Source organism: Trachypithecus francoisi, unplaced genomic scaffold, assembly GCF_009764315.1.
Source record: "Trachypithecus francoisi isolate TF-2019V2 unplaced genomic scaffold, Tfra_2.0 Contig01461, whole genome shotgun sequence".
Taxonomy (NCBI): Eukaryota; Metazoa; Chordata; class Mammalia; order Primates; family Cercopithecidae; genus Trachypithecus; species Trachypithecus francoisi.
In genome coordinates this window covers 134,363-157,569 of record NW_022681433.1, presented here as the reverse complement: position 1 = coordinate 157,569, position 23,207 = coordinate 134,363, and the positions used below count along the sequence as shown (strand labels likewise).

At 40.4% G+C, this 23,207-nt stretch overlaps 1 protein-coding gene and 1 long non-coding RNA gene across 3 annotated transcripts in view; one reads left to right on the top strand and one right to left on the bottom strand.

Annotated features, from left to right (window-relative positions):
• ENOX1 (ecto-NOX disulfide-thiol exchanger 1) overlaps positions 1 to 23,207 on the bottom strand; it is a 257,797-nt gene that overhangs the window by 105,674 nt on the left and 128,916 nt on the right. For both annotated transcript variants that reach the window (XM_033234035.1, XM_033234031.1), the window contains exons 8-9: positions 19,028 to 19,134; positions 15,013 to 15,130 (exon numbers count right to left, since the gene is read on the bottom strand). In XM_033234035.1, coding sequence (XP_033089926.1) covers positions 15,013 to 15,130; positions 19,028 to 19,134 — 225 coding nt within the window. The remainder of the gene's footprint in view (positions 1 to 15,012; positions 15,131 to 19,027; positions 19,135 to 23,207) is intronic.
• LOC117096613 overlaps positions 1 to 23,207 on the top strand; it is a 179,400-nt gene that overhangs the window by 141,648 nt on the left and 14,545 nt on the right. The gene's annotated exons all lie outside the window — the stretch shown is intronic.

The following is a 23,207-nucleotide window of genomic DNA, read 5'->3' as shown; positions in this document are numbered from 1 at the left end:
TCCTGGAATGACACTGTCTGTGACTGAATGCTTTCATAAATCCTACAGGCAGTGTCTCCAAAACACATTGTTCTCATCCGCTCGATGTTGTTGTGCATTACTTTTCTTTGCAGCCATACGTCTGGAGAAAGTTTCTGCTATGGCATGTTTGTGGCTTGCACCCAGGAGAGGCCGGGCTGAGCCTCTGGAACTAATTGCCCTTGACCGGGCCCCGGGATCAGCCTTTTCACTGTGGGATATGAGGCTGCTCCTCCGTACACGTGCTTACCACACCAGTCTCTAGCTTCGCAGAGGCTTTTCTCCTTGGCAAGGGGCCAGGCATGCCTGCTTCCCTCTCTCACTGCTGATGGATGAGCAAACAGTTCCTGTCTATTCTCCTAGAGGTAGAGAAAGGCAGGGCCTCTGTCCTTGGCTTGCATCACCACTCACATCAGGCTGCCCTCCTCCCCAGCCCTCCCTTTTCAAGCCGCCCTTTGTTCCAGTGAGCCAGAGGATACTCCAAATGCGCCCGACACAGACCTGTGAGGGGACTTCTCCACCTGGGTCTTGCCTGCTCCGCTTAAACTACCTCCCTCTCACTTCTCCTTTCTTTGCTCCTTTATCATTGCCTATGTCAGTCACTTCCTGTCCACTACAGATTTTTATCCTTTACTCCATTTTTGTTTTCTTCTCATTCCCACATTACCTTACCTCAACCCGTCTTGTCCTTCTTTCCCACCTAATAGGTGGGGAAAGAGGTAACCTTTCTCACATCCCCACAAAAAAACAGTTTTTGCTTTGTCCATTAAAATGATTTGTTTTGCATTTCTGGTGAGTATGATTTTCCAGGTAGCAATGCTTTATTCTTACCAGTGCCTCCTTAAAAAGCCTCTGCAAGTGCTGAGGTGCCAGTTAAGCACTATCTGACAGCCATCATCCTCACATTACAGGCCAGTGGTTTTCAATCCTTTGTGCAGTAGAGTCACCTGGGGACTGTTTTAATAACACAGATGCCTGGGTATTAACCCTCGGCCGTTGGTATGTGTATAAAGTTGCCCAGCTGATTCTCATGTGCAGACGGGGCCGTGAACCACACATCCACACCTTCTGCTCTACACCAGTATCAACGCTCCACATTGCCACAGTGCCTGGTATTTGCAAGATACCACAGAATCCCTTAATTGTTTATTTCTCACAGCCTTATTGCGGAACTCCCAGGATGAGCCTCATGTCATTGCTGAGAAAGCTAAGGCTTAGAGAAGGGACATTATTTGCCAAGCTATGCCAGAAATAGAACCAAGGTACCTCGAGGGCCCTCTGACCTCATCTGCTCAAAGTTATTTTTTATTTTTAAAATTTTTATTTTTTAGACAGAGTCTCGCTGTCACCTAGGCTGAAGTGCAGTGGTGTGACCTTGGCTCACTGCAACCTCTGCCTCCCAGGCTTACACGATTCTCCTGCCTCAGCCTCTCGTGTAGCTGGGATTACAGGTGTGTGCCACCACACCTCGCTGATTTTTGTATTTTTAGTAGAGACGGGGTTTCACCATGTTGGCCAGGCTGGTCTGGAACTCTCGACCTCAAGTGATCCGCCCACCTCAGTCTCCCAAAGTGCTGGGATTACAGGTGTGAGTCACTGCACCCAGCCTCAAAGTTACTTGTTTACTGTATCAGTGACTCTAAACTCCCCCTGCCAACAACACTGGTTCTCACTCATAGAGGTCCCTTTCTCAGAGCCATTCTAACGCTTGACCACCCAGATGAGCCTCTCTTCCAAAGAGAGTATCATAGTGAGCTTGGCAGTGCTCAGTCAGGCCCGATAGTGGGGAGGAAATGCAGAAGAAAGCCAAGAACTTATTTTCGGAATTCTCAATATTTCAGTGATTCAGATGGCTTCAGTTCACATTCTTCAACTGGACACATCATCACTTCTTTTTATCCCCAGAGTCTGAGTGCTACAAAATCTTGCTTCGACAAACTCAGCATTAGTCTTCTTGGAGTCCTTGGGCAGGGGAAATGCATGTATTTTATAAAGTGTCTGGATGGATAAATTACAGCAATTTTTCCCTGGGAGAGAGTTGTTTAGACATTTAAACCCTCTATATATTGAGCATGATAACCTTTCTCACATCCCCACAAAAAACCAGTTTTTGCTTTGTTCATTAAAATGATTTGTTTTGCATTTCTTTTTTTTTTTTTTTGAGGCGGAGTCTCGCTCTGTTGCCCAGGCTGGAGTGCAGTGGCCGGATCTCAGCTCACTGCAAGCTCCGCCTCCCGGGTTCCCGCCATTCTCCTGCCTCAGCCTCCCGAGTAGCTGGGACTACAGGCGCCCGCCACCTCGCCCGGCTAGATTTTTGTATTTTTTAGTAGAGACGGGGTTTCACCGTATTAGCCAGGATGGTCTCGATCTCCTGACCTCGTGATCCCCCGTCTCGGCCTCCCAAAGTGCTGGGATTACAGGCTTGAGCCACCGCGCCTGGCCTGTTTTGCATTTCTAATGAGTATAATTTTTCAGGTAGCCATGTTTTATTCTTACCGGAGTCTCCTTAAAAAGACTCTGCAAGTGCTGAGGCTCCAGTTAAGCACTATTAATCAAACACTAAATGCTTTTTAAACAGCTCTACCTTTTTTTCTAATTGAGAAACAGAGCTGTTTGGGCAAGTTTACGAGGTGACCTTGATTGAATTAAAGAGGTCAGCGATGGAACAGACCTCAAACCCATATTCAATGATTTTTTAAAAAATGACTTCCTTCCAATTAAGCAGAAATTAGCATAAAATATTTTGTTTCTGAAAGGTTAAAAGAATTCCTCTGAGAAGGCAGCTCTCTTGTTACTAGCTTTTTATTGAACATGAGAGGGAAGGGACTATGGATCATTTCATAGAAAGTGCTTTGTTAACATGACACTGATGATCGAGCATCACTTACAATATTCCTTAGGAGCCTAAGTGTTACTTAGAAGGGTCAAAAAGTCCATTGTAAATTTTATTTCCTATTTCAAAGTTCAAGAACCCAATGACTTTCAATTACTAAGAAAGAAAGGAAGAAAGAGAAAATTAAATCAAGATATAGTTTATCATTTGCAAAAATTGCAACCTAGTTCTACAGAAAAAAGCTTCAACTGTTACCTATTTCTTTACACATCTTCCTCTTAGCCCCATCCTTCTCCTTGCCGTAGTCCCCCATGTTTTAATGACCTGAAACAACATCACATTCTTCCTGCCAAAAAAGAGTAACATACAGAGTGTCTGATATATAATGATGGAAGCAGAATTCCACAGAGGGGAAGGGGCACCACACACAGATGATACTTTGGGGACTACTGGGTGTGTCTGAGGCACAGTCACCCTGAGAGACACACATGACATAACATAGTCCTCTGCATCCCACTTATCTACCCCTGCCAACCTCAGAGAGTTGAGGGGACATGGATTAAATAGAGAAGAGAGGTATAAGTGTGCTAGAGAAAGACAAGGTGCTCTGAAGCCAGATACCAGCTATGAGGCTTGGGGCAAGAAACTAAACCTCCAAGAGACCTCAGGGTCCTCATCCAAAAAAAGTAGTCAGTACTCTGAGGATTAAATAGGTGATAGGTTTTTTTTTTCTTTAAAATGAAAAAAATATCCCCCAACAGATTAAAAATTAGTTCTTCCTAGTTTTAATTTCCTATCCATTCATTTAACAAAATCTTGCCCCCCTACCATGTACAATGTCGTGGGCTGGGCATTCTTTATGTTAAAGTTTATGCTCTCACACTTCTTTATGTTAGAGTTTATCTACTAGTTTTGGCTATGACTTCGGAGGGCACAGTGGGCAGAGACTGTGAGGACCCATGATCTGACACTATTCCAGGAAAAGCAGAACTGATGTTATGCTATGAGGATTTTTCAGAGGAGATAAGTAACCCTCTCACATCCAAGTCTGATTCTCAGTCTTTTAAGGCTTTGTTAGCTATTCTTTCCCCTTAATCTGGCACTGTAAAGAAGACAAAGGACTGTAATAAAGGACTGTAAACTAGTTCAACCATTGTGGAAGACAGTGTGGCGATTTCTCAAGGATCTAGAACTAGAAATACCATTTGACCCAGCCATCCCATTACTGGGGATATACCCGAAGGATTATAAATCACGCTGCATAAAGACACACGCACATGTATGTTTATGGCGGCACTGTTCACAATAGCAAAGACTTGGAACCGACCCAAATGTCCATCAATGATAGACTGGATTAAGAAAATGTGGCACATATACATCATGGAATACTATGCAGCCATTAAAAAGGATGAGTTCATGTCCTTTGTAGGGACATGGATGAAGCTGGAAACCATCATTCTCAGCAAACTATCACAAGGACAGAAAACCAAACACTGCATGTTCTCACTCATAGGTGAGAATTGAACAATGAGAACACTTGGACACAGGAAGGGGAACATCACACACTGGGGCCTGTCGTGGGGTGGGGGGAGCGGGGAGGGATAGCATTAGGCAATATACCTAATGTAAATGACGAGTTAATGGGCGCAGCACACCAACATGGCACATGTATACGTATGTAACAAACCTGCATGTTGTGCACATGTACCCTAGAACTTAAAGTATTAAAAAAAAAAGAAGACAAAGGATATGCTCCCACACACATTGTGAGAATTTACTGAATATTTGTTGTTTTAATTTTATCACTGCTTTGTATTATGACATTGTTTAAGACAATTTGTGGAGGCAAAGAACTGAGGGTAGAGAAATGGATGGCTTTAGGATGCTCAGTAGAAAAACTGCACTAGAAAAGTCTAGTTTTGCAGATGCAGACATTTCATAAACAACTGACTGGTAAATCACTATAAGAAAAATAAAATCTCTCATCCTGCATCCAAAAGATTTGCCAAATACATGTTGTAGATAAAGTTGTGCCTGAAAACTTGTAATTACAAAAAAAATCACAAGTATCCAATATAAACTTGTGGTATTTATTCAGCAGCTCAACTGATCATTATTTGGAGGTACCAAAATTCATTTTTCTCATTAATTTAGGACATTGGGGGAAGGGAGAAGACATATTACTTCCAAAAATCTCTTCCAAATCAGAATTTCCCTGAGTCTGTGAATCTCAAGAAGATTGATATTACTGTAGATGCTGTCCCTCAGACTCTTATTTTTAAGTTATATTGAGAAGTACATCTCATAAAGAAAAGCCTCGGGAGCAGAGAAATAGGGAGAGGCACTTCAATAAGTCTTGAAATTAGATGGTGAGTCAATAAACTGGTGATCCTCAGGTAGGCTCTCCTACACCCTGAGGGTGCAAAGAAAACATGGGATGAGATGGGAAATCAAAGGGCTGATATTGTAGCTCAGATCATTTCAGATCAACCATCAAGCATGTGCCTCAGGTTTGAGAAATGTCTTCATTTTTCTCTTTATCTTTTTGGGGACTTGCTAAATGGAAGACATGGGTTGTGACAGTGTGTATGGTTACCAAAGGAAACAGATAACACGGCAATGAACATTCCCTATGCACTTCACCTCTTCAAGGCATTTCCTTTTCTTCTTTTTCTTGTCTAAAGCCATACAGCGGACTCTGCTTTCAGGAAACAAATGTCACTCAATTAGGAAACGGGTGGTACCAGTTTCCTGAATAGTTTTTAAGGGCAGCATTTCTGTTGGGCTTATAAAGAGTTTGCTGGGTATGTTGCCTATGTTGAAGCAAATCTCTTTCTAGTTAGTGGGGAAAAAAAACAAAAACAAACAAAAACCAGTTGGGAAGACCAAGCAGAAGCCCCAGTTGGCTTTGTGTGGATGAATATTTTAAGGTAATAAGCATCTCCAGGCTACCTTTGCCTCCAGAAGGCATTATGGCACCACGTACCCTGCAGGCACTCAAAATCCTTGGTTGATTTTATTTGGTTACTGACTCGTATGATGTCACTGAAGGCATTTGAAAGAGATTCTGGAGTCCTTTTCCCATAAAATTCAGTAGTGCCATAAAAGGATCATTAACCTCTAAAGCAGAAAGCTAGTGTTGAGCTCTAGACTTTCCACTTACAATCTTGGATAAATAACATAACTTCTCGTCATTGCTAATCTCTCTGTGGGTAAGAACTCAACATTTCTGCCTGGTTTAGAACTTGAATTATTTCTTGGATCCATTATTTAATATTTATACCAATATGACTAGCTCTTAGAATAGGAAATTGTAAGATTATGTGGTCTGATAAGGTAAACATACTATGGTGAGTTAAATGTGGAAATTCCCTAATTTAAAGCAAAAGAAGGCAATTCAATAAACTATCATTATCTGATACTAGTTACTATTCCTTACTATTCTTGACTTTCCAGAATGACTGGAAGTGTCTAGGTAGTATTCCTCAACAAACATGGATTTTTTCATAGATTCTCCTAGGTAATTTATAAATTAGCATTTATTGTAGTTTTAATTATTTAAATAATATGTGCATCTATTGAGGACATTTTTGAAATGCACAGAAAAAAAACCAAAAGTCACCTGTAATTATACCATTTGGTGATAATCAGTCTGAATATTTTGACCTATATCCTCACATATTTTCCCCAACATAAACTGTGAATATAACACATACACACACAAATGGAATTATCCATGCTGGTTTGTAACTTCTTTTATCACTTCACAATATATTAAGAACCTTCTCTCATTCTATTATATAGTCTAAACCATGGTTTCTTTCAAGACTGCTCATGGATATACCATTAATTAACCAATAAATACTCTAGTGTTCAATGTTTAGATGTTTCTAAACTAATTCTGAGAACTGAAAATTTAGGTAACTTCTTCGAGCTGCAATGACCAGCATGCCCCAAATAGAAAGTAAGGGCCTTTGGGACACAGCAGCTCTAGAACTTAAAGGGGGCTCATTAAAGATGCTGCAACGCCCTGCCAGAAATGCTACAATTAATAGACTCTGTCTTGCAACTTTCACTCCAGAAATGTTTCTTCCTACTTCTCTGCTAGTGACAGGAGTCTAAAATAAAATTTTCTTTCTCTAGCCACTTCCTAGAAGGCTTCACACATTGTGTCCTGGAACTGGGGAGAAGAGCTGCTGAGCTCTTGCTCCCTCTTTGATATCAAGAGCATTCAGTCAAGTGAAAGAGAAGGGTACTCTAAGCCATTTAGATGTGGGAGAGCTTAGTACAATAATAATTTCCTTCAAACTTCAATTTCCAGGACTTCTAAGTATCATATAATGGCAAGTGGAATTTCCAAGAAAGGGAAGGAAGTACTTACTTTTTAAATTAGTTATGTGGCTCTTAACTACCTATGGTTAACTAGAATTCTACAAGACATCATCCTGTCTTCATTTTCTGTGTTCATGCAGTATACCTACCATCTTCAAGTCTTTGATTAACGAAGCTTATATGCAACAGCGTTAGGAGGCAAGCTATAATAGCTTTCTGTACCTACTGTGTTTTGATGAACAGTATAAAAGCAGAGGAGAATTAGGACAATGATGTTCATAAACAGCACATCACTGTGCTAAGAGGCTGGTAACAGTGTGTGTTTTAATATGGCCTAGTATTGATTCTTTTGGCCAGTGTCCTACTGTTAACAATGCTACAGTCACACTTTAAGATTTCAGATGGAGAGGTAGAGAAGAAAATCAATAGATACTATTTTTCCACTACTAACTGGCCTACATATCTATAGCTTCTCTGCCATAATCACATTCAAGGGACCTAAAAAATGCCTTTGGAAGGTCTGGCCCAGTTACCACGCTTTTAATAACCTCAGGAATCTACTCTGACCACCTCAAAGATTTTAGCTTCAACTCTCAAAGGTCCACAGGGAAGAGCCTATGATCCAGGAAGAATACAAATTTATTTGTTCTCTATTTTCTGTTTCGTTAATATATAAAAAGAAAACTTTAAAAAAAAGCCTCACTTGTTACACAAGGACTCTTGTCTGAAACCAAAATCATGTAGAATTTTACTACTGAGCTTTAAAAAAAATACACGGAAAAATACTTATATAGCTAACTGTGAAAAGAAAAAAATTAGAAGCCAAAACATTCTTCTGTAATATTATAACAGAATTTTGTTTTCTTCTTTATGCATTATTCTTAGTTGTTAGGTTTTCAAAAATGACCAGGTATTATTTTTATTCAGAAAACAACTTTTATTTTTTAAAATGTGACATGCTGCTAGAGCACAATGAGGTGAGCTACTGAATGTTTTCTACAAGCATCTGCTGGAATTACAGGTGAGCATTTGACAACATTCATTGATGTTGTAAAGGATAATCCCTTTTTCATAATCAGAGATTTTGCGTATTGCTTATAAATGAAAATGGAAAATCAGGAATAAATTCTACTGAAGAATTCTCTCCTGTATTTAGGAAAGAACAACAACAACAAAAAAAGCTTACAAACTTGCCCAGATTCTGTCATCTAAACTCCTTCAAAAAATATTCTGATTTTTTCTAGAAGTTGTGCAAACCGCACTTAAATTCCAACAACACTGTGTTAATTTTGCTCAAATGCAAGCTGAAAACATATTTTAACATCCTGTCAGAATGAGATACTAAGAGTGTCGATAAAATGACACTAAAATAAATGTAAATTTAGATTGCTGTTACAAGTGGCTGCTTGGCTCTGGGAAGACGTTAGGTTGCTATAGTATTTTCCATAGCAACTTTGCATCTTATTACATAAATATTCCCTCAGTGTCCTTAAAACCTGCTACAGAAACAGGATTAAATCCACTCTCCTATGTAATGATCCTGCATCAAACCTTACCAGAATGAAATGCCCAGAAAACATAATAATGTGAAATCTAGATAATGGTGTTCCTGGCAGTCAGTAAGCATCAGGGTACTTTGGGCTGCACACAGGTGGCAGTGCGGTGACCCTGTACCGCTCCCTGGCCATGTGTCTTAACTTTTCCCAGGGCAAGACCTCGGTGGCTCTCCCTTTCTGAAGACTGGTTGCTAATGTCCTCATTCTTCTCCTCTGCCTGCCAACTGCCCTTCAGCCCAAGCCCTCCACCAGGCTCAAGGGACTCATGGCGCTAAGCAAGAAGCCAGGGCCCGACAGGAGCTGGGAACATGGTGGGCTGCCACACAGGAAACCTTGTGGAGACCCCACCCAGGTCTAAGCTAGGATCAAACAGGTATGGATTGTTTAAGAACTTCAGCTAGGCCTCAACTGAGTTTCACGGAGGTGTGGCACAGTTGAGTAGTTAAGAGTATTAGGGAAAGCCTTTGGTCCTGTGGACACCAATGTCAGCAACACAGATTAATCTTACATAAAATACCAGATTATTGGAAAGTTTGTGCATATATGAGAGAGATGTCAAGAATCATGGCATTGATAGGTGCTACATAAAAATAGGATTATAAAGGGGCTTAGCTTAAAGACAGTTTAGGCTCCAAGTGTGAATTTACAAAACAAACAGTCTGGTTGGGCAGAAGGAGTGCTTCTATTGAAATGGAATCTTCTGCGACAGGATCAATTTAAATAGCATCTGTTTTCTTGCATTTAAAAGGTGAAGCAATTTACAAAAAAAAAGACTACACTTTTCAGAAGCATGTCCATTATGGAAAGGGAATTGTAACTGCACACAAAATTAGGGAACTTAAAAACCCACCCAAAATAAACATTTATTTGAATTCCTTGGGTAAGATTAGCAAGATTAAAAAAAAAAAAAAAAAAAAAAAAGAAAGAAACAGGAAAGCCTTGGCTCCTTTGCAAATGAAACTCTGTTTAGAGTTTAGGAAGAAAGCAGGCTACTCAGCCCACCTTGCAAGATTTCTTTTATCCTCTTTAAGCCACATTAGTTCTGATTCATCACATCTCCTTGTTTGGCCCCCTTGGGTTCCCAGAAGAGAAAGTGCTTGTCTTTAATTCAGCGGTCACTGATGGACACACCCCACTGGTCTATTTCTCTTTCAGGAGATGGTGCCCTGGGCTGTCATTACATGTGAAAACAGCTTATCCTTCTATGCTTCCACTCAGCACAGACACCCCTGCCCTTGGCATCTGCAGGTGCCCGGAGCTTGGATCCTGGCATGTGGCCTCAGACTGAGCCATCTCACTTTCAGTGTCTGAATTCTCTGGTCCTTCTGCCAAGTTCTGAGCCAGTCTCGGATGAGCCTACTTTTGGTTACATTCAGTGCTTCCTAAAAGGAAGTTTCTACCAGTGAGAATGATGGAGCCCCTTGCAGTGGGCCCCTTCAGTCAGCTGCTGCACCCTGGTCTGGTATTTAGTAACCCTCTCCTTCTTCTGTGCGTGGCTGGTGACGGGGTAGCAGTGAGACTCTTCTTAAGCTTGTGCCTGATTATAATCTTCCTGATGGGCATTTTTAAGGATCTTTCAGAAGCACTATCACACACAAAATACTTAATCAGAAAAAATAGGTTGTCCTGCTATTCAAAGAAATCAATGGGATGGTCAGAGAGTCCTATTATTATTATTACTTATTTTTTTAACATAAAGCTTCCAGCTACATATATAACTATTCAGATAAGCTGATACTGCTAGTTCCAACCGAACCTAATTATGAGTTCCTAATTTGATTTAGTGGCTGAAAGATTTGGAAAGTCCTTGTCTGAATTCTTAGTGAAATTAAAAAAAAAGTTCCTTTGTACCTATGTTATGGTGAATTTTCATGAAAAATTGACATCTCATAAAACTTCATAATTAAGAGTGTCTGCTCCTATAAAGAGCTCAGAGTTTAAATCAAATGTAGTTAAAATCCAAAAACATTTGTTTGTGTATTATGGAAAGGAATAATGATTGTCTACTGAGCAAGGGATTTTTTAGTTTCACTCTTCTAAAATTTGTGTTCAAAGTATACTCATCAAATATTGGGTGAGGTATACACACTATGTAGTGATGTTCATTTTGGTTTATAATAAATTTAATTTATTGGCTTTAGGACATCTCTAATATTTTTAACTTAAAACACTTTTTATAAATGAGTCTTACACCCTAGAGGACAGGGTACCCTGTATCTAACTAACTCTGTGTCCCCTGGGTCCACAGCATCTTGAGCATACAAAATGTAGATAGTCAAAACAATGCCAGGTTACAGCTCTCGGGGCCATAGCCTGTTTGCCATGTGACACTGAATTGTGTACATATAAAGTTCTGAACATTTTGTTTGAACATGCCTCTTTAATACTTGCCATTTCGATTTAATTAGAGCAAATATTCTCAGGGTTATCATCTTCCTATCAACTTCTGGGATAAAGGCATCAAAAATATTAAGATCAGAAGAAGGGGAACATGAAGTGACGTCCATAGACTTTTACTGATTACGTACTTGGGGAAAGGCCCAGTGCCAGGTGTTGGAGGATGACTAAGATTACAAGCAGAGTTAACATTTACTGAGTACTTACTAGATGATCAACACTGTAAGTGAAGTCAGAAGTACCTTACATGCATTGACTCATTAACTCTCACAATACTAAAATGTATCGGGTTTTGCTATCGGAGGCCTTACAGTCTAGGATAGCCTTCCTCTTTCCTTTCTCCTTTTTATTTCCTGTGAACACTATCCTGCCCCACAGAGTCAACCTGGAGGGAGAGAGGGAGGAAGGGAGTGGAAAAGGGTAAGGGAGAAGGAGAGAGGGAAAGAGAGGGAGGGAGGAAGAGAGAGAGAGAGAGAGAAAAAGGAAGAACAGATTTGGATTTTAAAGTCTGGCTTCATTTCAGTAGAAGGCAGACTAAACAACAATAAATTTGAATTTTTATCAAAAATTATCTTCACAGGCTTCAGAGCAGGATGCCGATCTTCTTGAATGAATGCTTCAATAAACCTGTCATCATTTTAAAATTTATTAGCAAAATTCATTTTCATTTTTAAAAGCATCTTAGTTTTGCTCCAGTGAACTCCTTTTCCCCTTTAAGATTCAACTGATGAAGAAGAGTGAACACCCCACCCCAGAATTCTATTGTAGGTACTGAAGAATTATAGCCAAAAATATACTGCAAATTATTATATATGGTAAAAAGCAAAAGTACAATGAAATATTCTTCATAACCAAAAAGCAGAGATACATTGAAACAATCTGATTATTTTTTAAAAAGTAAACCCAAGGTATCATATAAGTCCTTCCACAATAAATTGTGACTTTTCTAAAAACCAAGCAAGTCAATTCTTTCCACCTCCTCCCTGTTCCCCCAGATAAAACCCATTACAGGGTACTTTTTGTCTTAGTATGGGGACGACAAGCAAAGCTGGCCCTGGGGGACCAGAGACAGAGCACCCTGCAGTGGGTGCAGCCTCAGCACCTCCTCCTGGCACAGGCAGGTGACAACTGAAGGATATTCTCTTCTGGAATTTCCAAGAATTCCTGGGTCAGCTACTACCCAGGAGGTCTGAGGCAAAAAAACCCACTGTTTGAGCAGAGAGGAAATAGGCAGGGGATTCCTTAAAGGATGGAGGATTTTACTTCCACTCCAGGATTGGCAATTCCCCTGTTAGTGAATTAGAGTGCTACATTTTGAGAGGGCTGCTCCTATGTAGGTGACTGGCAGATGCAAATGTGTACCTAAAAACAAGTGATGTGTCCCCTAAGAAGATACCGCTGGAAGGTGTTTCCCTCGGGCAACGGCCTCCATCCTCCCCTCTTCAAGCAACAGTTAGCAGGGATTTGTCTGAGGTTTGAACAAAGACCAGATGGGAATTCTTGCTGTCAGGCTGTGTCCTCAAATATGCAGGGCTGAAAGCAAAACAACTGCCTGCCTTTGGGCCAGATCTTCAGGGCCCCATGGAATGAAAAAGGTTAGTTGCCTTCCTTTCCCTTTAATCAGTCCTGTGCTTTCTTCAGAAACCACATGCCACATTCTCTGGTCCATCTCATTTTGAAAAGTATGAAAAGACTTTGAACTCCTCGGGGCCTGGCATTTGAACTCCGGTTCTTTCATCTCTTCCCTCAGAACCTGGTATACAACATGCCCTGCACTTTGCTCATTAATTCTGCTGACCAAGTAACAAGACTGGTGAAAGTTTTTTAAAAGTTCAGGCTCTACTTCACGCCCTCATCAGATGCCTGGGGAATAAACCGAGAGAGGTGTCAGGGGATCACATCTCCGTTGATGCTTCTGCAGCGGAGGCCGGGCCCTGATCCTATAGGCATATATGTGCTGCAAGACCTCCTCAGTGAGCATACAGTTCATTATTCTGGTCCTATCCTAAGTAGACTATGAAATTATACACAATTCTTACTTGGGAAATTGACAAGTTATTTGAAAAGAAACATCACCAAAAGAAACAAACAAAAAAGCCACAGGTTCAAATGAGAATTTCTGACTGACGCAATTCTTTTCTCCTACACCTACCTTGTCAGGACATTAAGAATCCAAGTTTCATGTCAACTTGCCCCTCATCCAGAAGCTTCACAAAGGACGAAAAGTGCTTTTGATAGAAAGAATTTATTTCTTTATTTGAAGATCTTGTTGAACTTAAGAAATTCACACAAATCCTTGCTCTCTTGTTTTGCTACGTGAAGGTATGTAGAAGAGAAATCCTGTGAGGAAGGTGGTCTCCTCAAATAGACAAACCTGAGAGTAAAGCAGTCCTGAGGAATCTGCTCTGGGTTTAGTAGGAGACATATGTCATTGACACATAAGTGCTGGGTTTTTTTCAGACGAGGGATATATGGCTTCAGAAAATAGTGGCATGGTGCCTACTTGTATGTTAAGCTTCTGAAAGATTAAAATGAATGGAATTTGAGGGTGAAAGGGAAAGTTTCTAAGGCAGTGGTTCTCAAACTTTGGCATGCATCAGAATTTCCTATAGGGCTTAAATCAGATTGATTGATGGATTTCACTTCCCAACACTCCCGTGGCCACTAGACATTTTTGATTCAGTAGGTCTTGGGTGGGGCCCGCTAACTTACATTTCTAATAAGTTCCTAGATGATGCTGGTGCTACTGGACTGAGAACCACACCTTTGAGAACCACTACTTCAAGGAAATTAAAGCCCTTTCTCTATATGCCTGTATGCAGGAGCTTTTTCTTACGATCATCACTCGCACCCCTGACAATTCTCTTCTACAGCCCTGGAGAAACAGAGCATCCTGACCACTCTGCAGTCTTGGTGACCTGATCCTTTTACAATCTTGATTTTGGCTTCTTAATAAATTAGCAAAGATCCTTGATTCCTGGTCACCTGTAATCTTTCTGTTAAAAAGTCTGTAACAGGTGTGTGTTTTATTCACTTGTACAGATGAGGAGACAGATCAAATCTATACCATCTCTGTAATTTTCTTTTTTGGCAATGATGGCAATGATGGTTCTTCCTAGGTCCTTTGGACAATGCCCTTCCACTCAGACAAGCAGTCTCCCTTGGTGTCTCATGTTTTGAATGAGCTTTTCCCTTGCCTGCTTTTACAATACCAATGGATTTATACATAATTCAATTATATATAAAACTCATTGTAAATTCAATTATATATATCCATTGGTATTGTAAAAACAATACCAATGAGCATTTTAAATCAGCAACTCCCAATAGACAGAGCACACAAAGCAAGGTTTTCTCTAAGCTTCTCTTCTTTTTACAGCCCAAGGAGTGACACCCCTAGCTTGGTACCAAATGGGGCCAGCCTTTTAATTACAGGTTCGATGACAGAAGATTTACGGGAAAAGAAGTCTAATTCTCCAGCATGTTGGCTCAGAAGCTAGAGAGCTTCTTCAGGGCTTAAACAATTCCCATGTAAGAAGTACACTGACTAAAACCAAGTTTTATCCATATTTTAGCATCAGCTGTGGCTGCCATACTCTGGAAAAGGATTTTTATGGAAACAGGCAAACATCCCTGAAAAAAGCATCATGACCCCAGATCTGCATATGGAGAAACAACTTGAACAATTTAAATCACTCTGTTCCCAAGAAGGAGTTTAAAGTTCTATTAATAAAAAGCAGAGTCACTCAAAGATGAAAGTTTAGTATAATTCAAATAAAAGTGAGTTATAGGGCCATTTCCCAATACTTATTCCCCATCTGAGATTTGGAAGATCATGATGATACCTCATGGGTCTGTGGCAGTTATCAGCGTTACCTGATTCATCGATTCTCATTTTTTTGGTAGGGCTGTCACAATTCTCATCGTCAGACATTTCCATTTCTTCTTCGCGGCGGATGCCCATGAGCTGCTCACTTTGGGCATTCCGGAGCTCCTGCAAGTAGAGGATGCACACAAGTCAGAGTCACAGACACATATGGCTTTCCCCAATGGTCTTTGGGTATATATGACTGGCATATTAACATTCAGAATCCAAGGCTTTTATCTCCCAAATATAACCTCACCTAACCTAAAGGAGGTTCTGAGGGGTGTGGGGTAGAGGGTAGACCAAGGTCAGGCCTAGATTAATCCCTGCTCACCCATGACTAGTTAAGGGCTCTTTAGCAAATAATTTAATCTCTCTTGAGTCTCCATTTCCTCATTTGTACAAAGGGGATAATAACATCCACCTAAGAGGGCTGCAAAGATTACATAGAAATACCTGTTACATGGCTGGCACATGCACAGTAAGGACTTAGAAATTATGGTTAAGAACATGAACACTGGAATTTTAAAAAGGACTGTTCTGCCATTGACCTATGGTGTGACATTAGGAAGCATTCTTCATCTCTATTAACCTAAATTGCTCACTGGAGTATTATGATTAAAAATAGTTTTGAGGATGAAATGAGTTAATGCATGTACAATACTTGGCATCATGCCAGACACTTGGTTTGCTCAGTTGATAATGCTGGACATTATTATTTCTCATGCAAACACAGTGCTCCTGCCTGTGTGCATGTGCTCATGTGTGATCACACACACACACACCATTCAGATACCCAAAATTTAAAATCAGTAAGATGTTAGGGAACAAAACACAAACAGATGCCTTTTCTTTTGTATTGCACATGCTCATGTAGCGGTTATTGTTTTTGTTGCAGTGGTTGCTTTGGCATCATGTTTAGAGCCACAGATCTTAAGATCACATTTTACTTTCTCCACTTATTAGGGGAGTGGCTACAATCAAGTTATTTAATTTATTTGAGACTTTGTCTATTCACTCACAAGTGAGGAATAATAATACAAGCTGTTTGGATGCAGTAGCATATGTGAAAACTCATTGTAAAGAGTAAAGAATCACACAGTACATTTCTTACTACTGTGCCTAAAATCAGAACATTGTAATCACTTATGCTAAGTATTTATATTATTATTTTGTATCAAGGTGTATATTACATATTTGTGAATCCTTCCTTATTCATTCTGTTCTCTCACATGTACTATCTTCAGAAATACTTAAAACAGGGGAAAGCCTCCATTATTCTTTTTTCCCTCTGTAAAGTCTCCAAATAAAAATCAAATAGTTAAAATAATTTCATGTTATGATCAATAAACATATGAGTAACAATAAAACTAAATTATTACAACTATTAGGGGCATGACTTTAAATGTGGTTCCAGTGCCCATTTGATAGACATGCATATATCTCTCCATGTTGTGGGTTCTCTCAATTCTTTTCTCTCCTTAGCTCACAGATTTTAACTACAGCATGATGGAGAGGAAATTATTTACTGCTAACAGCATTTGAATGGTCAGCTCTGTACCCTGGGAATCACCCTTGCAGAGGACAGGGAAGGGAGAAAGCAGAGAGACAAGGTCCAAGGTGGGGTGCAGGGGCACCAATCAGAGGCAGCCCTGAGAGGCCAGAGGGATGGCAGACAAGGCCTCCTTATTTGATTATGCCACCCAGAAGAAAGAGGTGCCAATTCCATCTTAAATAACACCATCAGGCATTGGAGGCGAGTGTCACATGTGATTAGTGGGGAAATTTTTAGGCTGTGGACAGCTAATTTTTCTACTGACAAAGAGCCCAATTCCCAAAGAGGTGGCTTGAAAACACTTGAAACAAGGAAAAGTCAGGTGGAAAGAATAAATGCGGCTGAAAGGGCCTGTTGTTTAGTCACTGCGATTAATGACAAACTGTCATATGGTAGTTGTTCTTGTGGGAAAAGGTGGTGGAAAAGAAAAAAAAATTGAGAAAAAAATGCTGAGGCTGTTTCCACAGGGTGCCTCTGGTTTAGCATTAAATCACTAGTACACTCTAATAAATCTGTAGAGGTGTTGCAGATAATTAACAGATGCTATACATGGGAATGTGGGAAAAAATCAAGCCAATTATCAAGCTTATACACAACTGAGAAATCATCCACAATGTTAAATTACCAACTGGTATTTAATCAATTAAGCGACATGTGAGAGAAAAATCACAGCTAATTTAGAATTCTGGGTCCTAATGTATATCCAAAGAGGTGGGGAAAGTAGCAGGAAGGCACAAAGACCCTTCGCAAGAGCACCTTTGACAGCTGCACTCCATCTGTCCCTCTGGAGCATCATTTCTGTCTCCTAGTACCGAACAAAGCAAGCAGGCTTCCTTAGACCTGCATGGAAGCCTTCACACATCCTGCTCCCCACCACACCCGCGCGGAGGAGGCAGGGTGAAGCGAAGGTGAGAAGCTGAGGCAGACGTGGCAGGAAGCGTGATTCGGATCAATATGTGACATTTGCTGACACTCACATTCTAATGATGGCCTTTTTATGCTCAGGTTTATTCGATAGCAAGCCACGAGCCTTTCTCTCAACATTCCTTTTAATCACGTTTGGTTTTTATGTGAAGAAATAAGCAATTCACAGATTGATCATTCCCAAATCTGAATCAGAGTTTATGGGCTCCAATTTGTGTTTTCATAACCCTCAGTTTGTATATTGCATCACAAACAGAGGACTCTTTTTTTCAATCTTGAAAATCAACTTTGACCTAAGTCAGAGTCAGGGAGAACATCAGGTAAGCACCCTGCATTTTTCTGGTCCCTGAAAAATTAAAGAGAAATCCCACCTCTTCCTTACTCATAATCTTGAACAGAAAAACAGAACTGAATCAGTCACCAACCACCATAGGCATTAGTGAACAAAATAAAAAATGTCCTTCTTAACAATAAATTGCACTAGCATTTTAAGTGTCACATTATTGTGAAGTCATTCAGTATTCACCATAATAATAGTGATAATAAAAATTCATTTGGTATTCATGTGGATGTTACATCTAGTGCTATTGGTATTCAACTGTAATTTAGCATTAGTTAATGGGCACTTAAAATGCTACCCAAATGATTGATCCCATAGCACTTTGTGATTCTTCAAACTCTATATAAAATACTTATTTTACAAGTGTGAGCCAAAATCATTAAATAAATAAACCTTACCTTCCATAAGTATGGGATTTTGAAAGAGGGGAATATCATTTAGAGAACTTTAATATTAACATGCTAGAGATGGAGAGGCATCCAAATGAAAAACATTCTTTCATTTAAAAAAAAAAGCAAAGACAGTATACTTACTTTTAAAGTACAGGTTCAAAGCGTACAACTGCTCTGTGGAGTTAAAAATAACAGCTGGACGACCAATGACTAATGACACATTTTGGTCCTTCTAAGTGGCAAGGAGGTCAAATTCTAGGCTGTTCTCTTTGGGGTAGATACTCACACTTCACACATGCATGGATGCTGAGGGGTGAACCCAGCTGGCCTAGATACTCACTCCCCTTACAACATTGGCTCTGGAGAGAAGTGTAATTGGACTTAATGGCTAGCATGGGGGACTCAGATGTTCCTTATGATGAGAAAATATGGACGGAAAGGCATACTTGTCCAAAGAGCAAACTGTCATCATCATGTAGAACACTAAAAAAAAAACCCCTCTGTATTTAAAAGCCAGTATTCTTCAAAATAATTTGCTAGGGAAAGTGTCTTGGTTGATTTCTGAGATCTTTATTATGAATGGGGAAAGTTAGTTTCTCCCATTGCAGGGGAGAAAAACACTGTTCCTTAAGTGTTAAGTCAGCTGCTTTTCTGGACAAGGAACAAATCTCAGCTGCATCTGGAACTGACAGTGAGATCAGACAATGGCAGGAGGACTGCCCACTGTAACAGAAACCATCATGGCTGCAGCCATGCTATTCGCTGCCAATCCAGCTGTGTGATGGTGGTTAAAAAGTAATAATAAAATCACCAACCTCAGAATGCTTTCGCCAAATGTCTATGTTCTTGCGCTGGGCTTTCGAGAAATGGTCCCAAGCTTTTTGTCTGGTAGAAGCGTTGAAAACGGCCACAATCTGCTCAACTTTGGTGAACAAGGAAGTCAAACAAGACAAGTAATTTATGTTGTGATCACTATAGGGAAGCAAAGCAAAGACACTAGGAGTCTATGGATGATGTCACAATAGAAACAACATCATCAATATCCATCCAATTTGTGCCTTTCGTACTTACATTTTAGCAAGGTTGGGGATGTCTCCCTTCAAGTCTGTCTCCATAACTTTAGGTTAAAACAAATTCTAAGTATGACTGGGTAAAGGGCATGGGCATCTACTTGCAAGCATTCTTTAGCTGTTGTTTCAATATGTGATTTGGTCTATCTATATACCTAGATCTACAGATATATAGACACTGGTGTTGGCATCCAGATATACAGACAAAGTAATGCCAGGGTTGGGTGCAGAGAAGTGAAGCCAGGGAGAAGTGGCTGAACAAGGAAGAGCCAAACATATATCATTTTCTCTTTTGGTCACTATCTCAAGGACTCAGTCACGGTCCTCTCAAGACATTATCATGTCCAAGTTCCAAGTTGGGACAACGAATAGCCGTGCCATACCTCCCTTCAATCTCAGGGGGTCATTTTTCCTCCTTGGCTCCTTTTTCTCCCCCTGTTGCACCTACTGCAGCCAGCCCTCCAGCCCTCTGGCAGGGAACAGGAACCATAGCCTCTACCTCAAGACAGACCAAAGCTCACCCAACCAGCGGCAATGGCATGCGGTCTTATTTCAACCACCATATGGCGCCCTCCATAGCTCCTCATGATCACATCCTGTTATCACTTTCACAAGGCTCCCCCCACCTTGGCTCCCAAACCACTTGAAGTTCTAACTGTATCATCTTGACTTAATTTAGTACTTCTGCTGCTTCCAGGCCTGGTGCTACTAGACTGGTAAATATTGAGGGGTTGTGAACAAAACTACATAGACAAAGGCACGGGTTCTTAGTAGTGGGTATTACGGGTGGGGGCCAAGTAACTGTAGACTTAATCTTGCTTAAACAGTTACTGATCCAGTAAGCATGAGATTAAGGAAATTAAAGCACTGCATTAATCATATGATTAAACCTGAACTTCTACATTTTTAGTTAAGAAGGCACACTTAAAATTAGCTTCTCAAGGATTCTAACACCCTATCAACATAAATCTTTCATACGTGATTCCCAAGGCTCTATTATAAAAAAGGACATCAAAGCTCTTCCAAATCTTCTGGTGTCCAAAGAATGTTAAAGAGCAATAGATTAATCCCCTCAGAAGAACAACACTCAGTGCCATAATTTTTAAAATCAGTACACAAAATAAGTGTATGATGGAGCAGAAGGAAAAAAGCAGATTCCATTCACTTACAATATCGTGAATACTTTTCTATGCTGATGAGCAACTACTTCTCAATCTATGGCTGATTTTCACAGAGGGCTTTTATCTTTTTGCTATTAATATTTTTTACTACTTTCCACTTCAGGAGAATCCCAACCCCAAATCTCCTTATTTAGCAAAACCTGTCATCATATCACATGATGAATTTATTTCACTCAATTTTAACAGGAGGATTTGCCTTCGGTTTGGCTCATACTCTCCTTGGGCACACATGGCTTCCCTCCTCGACCTCAACTGGAAAAACTAAACACCAGACTAAACACCTGGGGCTGCTCTCAGTGCTAGTCTTCAGCTGACCACGGATCCTTAGTGCTCTGGTTGGCTGCCCTGCAGCACAGCCAGCAGAGGAGAGAACCTGTTCCGGTGGACCGCTGGGGCTTTCTGCATGTTTTGTCTGCACACAGGCTGGGATCATTGGGAATTTCAGCTGCCTTCTGTAGGGGCAACACAGAACAGTCAGCCCCAAATTTAGGCTGGCAGGGGTGGTGATCAAGAGGTTATTAAAGAGTAATGGGCTTCGTTGCTTATAATAACAGACCTCTTTGGCATCATTTAGAAGAGGAAGAACTATGATGTCCTGACAGCAGTCCTAAGGGGAAAGGAAAACATGGGTTGAGACTGAGTGTTTAGGTGGTAATAGTGAAAATTCTGACATCAATCAGAGAAGGCTGTTAATAAAAATGAAACACTAAAGAAAAGTATATCTGTTCATAAAAACGTGTAAGGGGCCACAGTGAATGAAGGTAAGACCAGTAATGCACCTGGAGGAGTACAGAAAAGAAAGAACTAAGAAGAAGGACTCAATGGCCCAATAGGACACAGGTTTAGGGGTAAAAGGAGATTCCCTAATATCTGCTCAAGCCATGTGCTATTAGATATTTACTGTTTGTGGCTAAGTGCCTCAGTTACTTAGAGCACGTTATTACCATATCCCAGGGCATAAGTTCATTCATTCATTCAACAAACATCTGGATTCCTACTAGCTACCAGGAACTTGACTAATTGCTAGAAATATATGATCAAGGCCCAGTCCTGTCCTTGATGCAATCATAGTCTCAGAAGAGAAAGAAAGACAAGCAGATAATTATCCTGTGCAAGAGAGGTGCAGACGACAGCTTTGAGGACACAGAGAAGAGACGAGAGTAACTTAAGTAGATAGATGGAATGAAAAAACATTCCACAAATAAGGTAACATTTCTGCCAAGTCTTAAATAGTGAAGCAATGCTTGCTTGGCAGAGAAGGCAGGGGTGGCCTGTTCAAAGGCTGGTATAGAGTTGTGGGAGGAGGGGTGAAAGCAGCTGTGGGGCTGGGGCTAGTGTTAGGTATGAATCAAGAGGGACCATGTATGCTAACTCTGATTGGGAACTTTATATTGTAGAATTGGCTTGGGAGAAATTACAAAGGAATGAATTAAGGCAGAGGCTCTGGCATGGAGTGTGGCACAGGCAGTCATGTGACAGGGAGACTTGATAGGAGTAGGCAGCTGACTTGCTACATGGGAGGAGGAAGAGTGGTGGGAGGTACCACGATGACTGGGGCTGGGAAGTACATCCCAAACTATGAGAACAAGCACCGGTGGAGGGCTGAGAAAGAAGATAAGGAATTTGCTTTTGGACATGTTGAGTTTGAGATGCCTGAAGACCATCCAAATGGAGCTGAAATGCGGATTAGGGGTTCAGAAAGAAGTCAGAATTCAAAGAAATATGTCCAACATTTTCTGGGCCATTCTCAATTTCTTGTATTCTTTTTCAATAGGGTAATTAATTAGATGTAAAACTCAGTGGGATTTAATTTTATACTTATGAACGTATATACTTTTTTCCCTATACCAATCAAAAAGCAAAACAAAAACAAAACAAAACAAAATCCAACAAAACCCCAATAACTGTGTAACTCAGCTTATGTTTGGAAACCACCCACAGTATTCACAAAGCCCAGTTTACTTCTCTCATTGCTGGACACGCTGTCTCTGAACCAGCCGTTTGTCTTGCAATTGAAAGTTCTTGGGCACACACGAAAAAGGACTCTGGAGGAGTACTTGGATCAGCATTAATTCATCATCATTAGGCAAAAAGCACCTCTAAGAGTATGCCCTAATGAATGTCATTCAAAACAGCATACTTTTAAACTCATAAATCAAGATGACTACCAGTATTGATGTAAATACACTATTCAGTGCTTATAGCAGGAAACACCAGAGAGGAAGTCCATGAATTAGATGACTACTTACTACCTCTCTGGTATAATTCATACTACTTACTCTATCTATATACAATAAAACCTGTTAAGTAGTTACTATCTGAACAGGCTCCTCAAAACTTTGCTTCTCAGAGAAAGATATAACCAGCAAACAAGGTGGCATTGGCATTTGTCCAAAACAAGCAGCTTATAGAAGTTGTGCTGCAGGTAGAACAAATTGAGACCAACTCCCTACCCAATGCCTTCACCACCTTAGTGGTCTACAGAGTGGTGGCCAGAGGCCCCACACAATCCTGTATCAGACAAAAAGCATAGATTCTGTTCTGATTGCCACTTACTTATGCAAGAAAGTATACTCAAAAGTTTTGCAGGTAAAGGAATGTTTTTTCTTTGAGGGAAAACATTTTCCCAAATCTTCTAATAGCAACTGAAAGAGCTCTCCATCAGAACATTTAAATTTACCCCTCACACCTTCCAAATCTTTCCCCCCAATTCTGTGTTTTAATTGTTTTGCCTAAATTAGGTT